The 7331-nt window shown below is 37.4% G+C and overlaps 1 protein-coding gene across 1 annotated transcript in view; it reads left to right on the top strand.

Moving 5' to 3' along the window:
* Arhgef38 (Rho guanine nucleotide exchange factor 38) overlaps positions 1-7331 on the top strand; it is a 121459-nt gene that overhangs the window by 33167 nt on the left and 80961 nt on the right. The window contains 2 exon segments of the mRNA XM_034501367.2: positions 6800-6937; positions 6939-6980. Coding sequence (XP_034357258.1) covers positions 6800-6937; positions 6939-6980 — 180 coding nt within the window.

The raw sequence follows: 7331 nt of genomic DNA, 5'->3' as shown, positions 1-7331 counted from the left end.
TTTGGAGGTCAGAGGACAGCTTTTGTGGAGTCGGTTCTCTGTTTTATGCTGCTATATAGTTTCTGAGGATGAATACTCAAGTCATCAGACTGATAAGGCAAGGCCTTTATCCACTGAGCCATGTCATGTGAACGATATTTTAATTTATTTTTCCTTTCTATCACAAAGCATAAAAGTGTGTGATACGAGTCATTAAGTTCTGTTAATTTCGACCTTAATTCGGCAGCCACGGTTCGTTATTTATTGATTCTTTGAGCTGGATAACTTGGAGTACGGCAAATCTTCAGAAAGGTTCTGTGAGGCCCTGGAAAAGAAACCTGTATCTCTGATTACCCGTTGTGTGTCTTTCTTGGGAAGAGCTTTTGGTCCCGGCACTGTATTGTAGATGCTACAGATCGTGGCCAGTGTGGCTTCTCAAATCCTGCACATAGTTTTCAAGTGTATTGCTTTGTGGTTTCTATGTACACACACTCAGTTCACATGGAGCCTGGGTCTTCTTGAGGAACAGAAACACTTCGATGCTATTACAGTGCCCGTTTCCCATTACCTGTAGTCTAGTTTGTCCACTGCAAAAAATAGTCACATTGCCTATCTTCTGGCTGCTGTTTGCTCAGCCTTTAAAAAATAAGTTCACTCCTACTCTTTCCCATGTTGGGATTCGCTTCTGTGGAAAGCGTATGGATTTTTAAAACTTGGCTGGTTGCTAGCTGTTGACTTCTCATGACTGGAGAGACTAACCTTGCACCTGTTCCTGTCCTGCCTGGGTTTTTTTTTGTTGTTTTGTTTGTTTGTGTTGCTTATTTTTTGTTTCTTTTTTTTCCCATTCCTTTGGATTGATGTTTCCCCCTTTATTCCATTTTTGTCTCTATGGGTTTTGAAATGTCACATATTTGAATGGTTGGCCTTGATGTTTTAATGTATGTGCTTAAACTTCAAAACATCGAAACGTAATGCAGTCTCACCTTCTATTATGATAACATGGACACGTTTAAAGCTCTTTCAAGCGACTGCAGTCTCTCCCACACCACCCTTTCCTGCAGTTCTGGTTTCTCCTTTTTTTTCCCTGGACGTAGACTCTTCCACATCCTGAATGAAGCTTGCCCATTGGGGACCCAAGCTTTCTGCTAACTAGTTTTTTTTTTTCTTCACTAAAACCCACTTTTTACCTGTGTTTTCAGTCATTCAAATTTTTGTTCAAACACTAGACCCTTCTTCATTTCTTGCTTAAAATTTCTTTGCCATTTGAGTCTTACAAGCAGTTTCGTTGCCTCACCTCCCCCCCACCCCACTGTCACCTTGAGGATCTTAAAGTAACGTACTGCAACTATGCGTCTTCCCCCTCCACCAGAAGGGAAGTGCCATGAGAAATGAGATTTGTTATTTGATGTTTTTAATAGCTGTTCCCAGTTCCCAGGATAGTTTTAGAGCTTAATAAATTAATTGTTAAACATTCAACGAACTCCAGATCCAAAATTTATAAAGGAGCAGAATTTTGTCAAAGGAAACTTGCTTTGTGCTCATCAGAGCCAAGGCTGGGAGAGGACAGTGATATTAATATGCTTCTTTTGAAACGTTTTTGATGGTTTCATTTCTACTCTTCCTCCTAAGTGTGAGCCCTCTCTTTCTGGTCTAGATTTAAAATGTTCTAGATATGAGTGTCCTAAATATAAGTATTTTAATCTAGTTAGACTTTAGTTCACATGCACATGTAGACACACACACACACACACACACACACACACACACACACACACATACTCGTGAGTGTACACAAATGTATGAGAATAGAGATTGGATAGAACTGACAACAGAGGAGACGAACCACTATCCCACCGTGCAACACTGTGCACACACTTGAGGTTCCCACTGCATACTGTATAACTTAGAAAGGGGGCACACAAGATGGCTCAGCAGGCAAAGGGCTAGCCACACAATTGTGGGGATCCATGTTTCATCACTAGAACCCATGTAAAGGAGAAACCAATTCCACAAAGGTGCTTCTTATCTCTTGTCTTCCTCCCTCCCTTCCTCCCTTTCTCCTTTCTTCTTTCTCTCTCTTCCTCTCTGCCTGCCCCTCTATTTCATGCACACTACTACTAATAAGTACAATTTTAAACTATTTTTTAAAGAAAATTGTTTTAAAAATAAAGTTCACTTTAAAAGTGCAAAAGGTTGTTGCAGGAAAATAAAATAAATGAACTATAATAACCGTATGCCTGTCTATGCACAAAAATATTTTGGGAGAGATTATAAGAGATTATACACTAAACTATAGAACAGCTATAATACAATGAAAGCCATATTACAACTATGAAAGAGAACACAGCTATTCATTATAACCATTTACCTGGCAGGTGCTGTATGTATGTTATACTTTGCAAATGTTAATAATAACATCAATTCAATTATTCTCAAACTGCTTTATAAGTTGGATATCATTTTCCTTAATTTATGGATGATGAATTTACATATAAGGACGTTAGATTTTGCTGAGAGGAACAGCTCTAATAAATAGTAGAGGCAAAATTTGAACCCACATTTTCTGCCTCTGAACTCTATGTACTTACCTTGATAATAGTTATTATTACAAATATATATTACTTTATGGTTGAAAAGAAATCACTTCTTAAATCTACTCCCCAAGCAGCAGCAGCAGCAGCAGCAGTAATGTTAGAGAAACAGACACTTAGCTAATTCTGTGTAGAACCCGGTTACCAGTGAAGGAAGCTCCAGTCTCCCACCCCCTCCCCAGCCCCCTTTACCACTGTACATCTTTTCAAAATTCTTTTGTATACATAAAAAATCAGGGTCTCCTCAAGTGTACCCTACCCCAGCAATTCTCAGGACCCTAAAGCTCATCTCAGTTCTCGCACGGACTTCCACATTTATTTTCCCTCTTTCTTTACCCCTCTCTTCCTGTCATGTTAGAAGCACAAACATTCTCTTGTCTAGCTGGTCTATCTTGGATATAGGATAGATTATATATCCGTAAGTCTATCACAAATTGAAGATGTGTAAAAGAGATTCAAACAATAAGGATAACGTACAGAACCTGCAGTTTAACTTAGGCTATTTTACATTGCATTCCAAACTCATATTTGGGCAAAATAACCTAAGGAAAGTGTACTGTACACTAAAGTGTGGCTATGTCCTGCCTTGCACTGAAGATTGTTATAGGAAGTGAAATACAAAAAAACGGAGTATATTTTTGCTTTCAATGCTAGTAACACCAGTGATTTGAGGAGAGCTTGGTATGAAACACTATAGAATAAAGAATCCTGTGGCTTCCTTGCCTAAGGGAAAGCTTAACATTTGTGTTGTTTTAAAGTGTGTCCACATGAGCTGCTCACTGCATTCCATATTCTCAAAAACAGAGTGGCAGCTGTCATTTATCCTGGCTGTGAAGGCTGACAAAAATCTAACAATTAAATTTGATAAAAAATAGTTTAAATGCCATCACCCGTGCCTCAAGAAAAATGTTTGTGGGTGTCAGAAGTGGAGAATGCAGAGAGAACCGCCACACATTGATTCTTTAACACCCAGGCTATGTTTTGGTGGATAAGAATTTAAAGGTTCTTTTATTCTCAGCTACACGCAGGTTTTGTAGCTGCTTGCTCACTGTGGGGTAGCTGCTGGCTGTGCTGGGCTACAAATACGTTTCTATGAAAAACTTGCATAAATCAAATACACACAAAGTTTTAAGGCAAGGAGGAGCTGTGAAAGAAAAACTTGGTGTCCACGGTAGGTATATTGTGAAGTTTTGTAGTTAAGAACGGGAAGCAATATCAAGATGTTTGAAGAGCCCAACCATAAAATGATGCAAGCTGAGTCTTTGTTCCTGCAGTAAACTGAGTCAGAAAGACCAAACAAGGACGTAGAAGGTTGCTCAACTCTGGAGTCTATGAAAAGGTTTTTGCTCTGAAAAAACATGTGAAATTGAATATCTTGACCAACATTTTATGTCAGCTCAAAGGGCCCCAGGGTCCACATTTGTGATCAAGTTGCTAAGTAACACTAGAAAAAAAAACTAAGTCATTTTTAATTGAAAGAAAAAAAAAGAATCTGTTGTGGTATGTTTTAGGTGCAGCAACTAGAACATGTGGGGGGAAAAGTTGACATGGAATCGTAAAGACTGAAATTGGGAACTGGAAGAAATCTGGGGACATGTTTTAGGACTTTTTATTGTCAAAGATAGGTAGAGGTAATAAGGAACTCTAAAAAGGTTCCTAGATTATGTTTGTAAGTATATTACTTGTTTCTTTTTCAAAATATGTTAAGTATAGGACTCTATCTGGACTGGTTTGTGAGGTCTCTGCTAGTGACATCATTTTCTGTGCTATATTTCATGTATCCTAGAGTAAAGACTCCCTACACATTGTCAGTCTCCCTCTGCCCTGTCTCACATCCCCACCAAGTCATTTCCTTATGTATGTGTTTTAAATAATGTTGTATGCCTTAATATATTATATATATATTTTATATATTAGATATGAATATATTATATAATATAAGATATATGTATTATATAGTGTAATACATATATATTCTATAACATACAATATAATACAACATAATATATTATAATAACATAATCATACATATATGTGTATATATGTATATATATTATATAATATATAGCATATGTATTATATAACATATGTATTACATATATGCTGTTATATTATATATGTATTGTAAAACTTATTATATTATATATTTTATATATAATATAAATACATTACATATTCCATATAAATATATAAACAGCTATATAAAATATAATTAATAATAATTTATATTGTATATATTATATGTATGTAAAATTTAAAGTTACTTCCTGTTTTGTTGCTGCTGCTGGCTGCTACTGTCATTAGAATATTTGTTTAACAGTTCCTGGGTTGATCCCTAGCATTGCATAATATACAGATTGAGTATGGTGCCAAGACTTGTCAATCCCAGCACATGGGAGGCAGAAAGCACAAGCACCAAAGCTTCAGGTCATTCTCTGCTACATAGAGAATTCAAGGTCAACTTAGCCTCACAACAAATCTCAACAATTAAAGCCCTTAAAGGATTCCAATAGCTGTGTGCATGGTGTCTGCTTGAGCTGTATTTTCCCTCACAAAGAGACATTCCTCCTTTCATATCGCATATAACCATAGTAATAGCACAGCATGTAACCTGTCTTTTTAATTTGGGGCTCTAAAATACAGGATTATTCTACTGTCTATTGAAAGTTTGATCAATAAGCATAACCGAATTCCCCATAACACAGTAAAAAACAGAAAGCTGCAGAACCCACCCCACCCCAACATTCATTCTCAGTATCTTATATAGGTCCTAATCTTCTGATACAGCTCATCAAGATTATTTCTAAAAACATGGAGCAGGTGTAAAACCACATGTTTTATATGTCAGTTGTCAAGCTATGGTCTTCCCTAATAAAGGAAGAACTGATGCAGTTCTAGTACATTTGATGTTGAAATTTCCTTTACAAAATTCTCCACAAATATTTGGCTATGCACTTTCCCAAATTTCTGGAGTGGCCGAGCAGAAAGAGGATTTTTTTGCTTTTTAAAGTGTCTACTTACGTTTCTTGGGCAAGCCGCCTTGTAACAACCATTGAACTCTCTTGAACCTTCCTCCAGGAGTCTGTTAGCTTTGTTTCCAGGGCTGGCTAGGTGAAGAGCTCTTATTTCCACTTGTGTATATGCATTTTTAAAAATTTTCTGTATCTGAATTTCCAGATCCTTTTGCAAACTTTGTCTTATCAACATTGAAGATTTCTCACATATCAATTACAAGAGTAGTATTAGCCTTAAATGAATAAAATTATGTCAATTGCAGAGACTAACATGAAAAATTAAAGCTTCAATTTGAATCAGACACACACATACAACACACACACACCACACACACACACACACACACACACACACACACAGAAGCGTGCACATGCAAGCACGCATGGACATTCACGTACACAGTCCTGATGTCTATGACTCTTATGATTTTAAGTTCTGGTCTGAACTTATGGTAGATAGTTAGATTGAAGCTTCCAGAGTTTTTTGTTGTTGTGGGAGGTTTTCCCTTTACCTTACTATCCCCTTCAAACACCTGGCTCCATGTAAGATGTACCACTAAATCTCAACTCTTTATCCTGTGAACTTCTTTCAAAGAAAAAACAACAGGTTGGTCTCATAATTAAGCAATAACAGGATTTACCCAATGTCGAAGATAACCCATAAGAAATCATAGTTGAGATATATTTAATTCCTTCATTGTCTCGCTCCTCATGGGTTCTGATTATGAATGAAAAGAAGAAAAACAATTGTATGCTATCCATTTTATTCCACTAAGTACTACTCACTAGATAACTGTTTTTAGTAATAGGGACAAACAGAATTGGGACATATTTTACTTCCTAATTAAAAATTTCCTTGGTTTCAAAAGCAGACACTTTCAAAAGTTATGAGTTGAGTTTTTAATGTGTCCCATCTCCAAAAATGAAGGTAAGCTTTGTAGACTGACATCTAGCAACAGGACGTGTCATGAGCCAGACTTTAAATATTGTTTCATGACATTGCTGAAGCAGTTCTCTCTCTTGTCTTCTTGTTCTGGATTTTTAGGACCCTTGTCTAGTGAGGAACTAATATCCAGTTCCCGGGAGCCACTGCTAAGATCCCTAAGCTTTTCGCCTAGCTAACAACAACCTTCATTTTATGTTTTGAAGGAAAGAGCCTAGCATCTCACCAGCCTAGCATCTCACCTGAACGTCTTGTGTGTTCAACAGAAAAAGATGACTCCACAGGCGACTGATCCTCCTTCGTAAAACTCCAACCCTGAGGAAGAACAGCAAGTGGAGCGGATGATGGCAAAGCGGGCAAAGATCATCAGGGAGCTGATACAGACGGAGAGGATACTGACGGATCTGGAGCTTGTGCGTTCGAGAAGTGGTCCAGCCACTGAGAAGCAAACAGGTGAATGAGAGCTGGAGGTTGCTCTTCTTTTTCTAGTATCTTCTCTCAGTCTAAACAGACACCGAAGCACTATGAAGTTCAACCACCAAATGCCAGTGGGGTGACAGATGTTTCTTTCTCAGGGTTTCTAGTCCTAAATGCAGAGAAGAAATCAACAGGTTGTAATTCTGGCACTGAGGAGAGGAAGTTCTGTCTCCCTGTTTACAAGAGGAAACAATATTCTCAAAGATGATGGGAACGAAATTCACAGATTTGTTTATTTTATTTTATTTTTGCTTTGCTTTGCTTGTTTTTTTCCTCCATTATGAAATATTTGTGTTCTTCCGTTTGGGATTCAATCCCCAAATTTGG

This window comes from Arvicanthis niloticus, chromosome 4, assembly GCF_011762505.2.
Source record: "Arvicanthis niloticus isolate mArvNil1 chromosome 4, mArvNil1.pat.X, whole genome shotgun sequence".
Classification (NCBI taxonomy): domain Eukaryota; kingdom Metazoa; phylum Chordata; class Mammalia; order Rodentia; family Muridae; genus Arvicanthis; species Arvicanthis niloticus.
The sequence above is the reverse complement of the archived record's forward strand: the minus strand, read 5'-3'. Positions and strand labels throughout refer to the sequence as shown.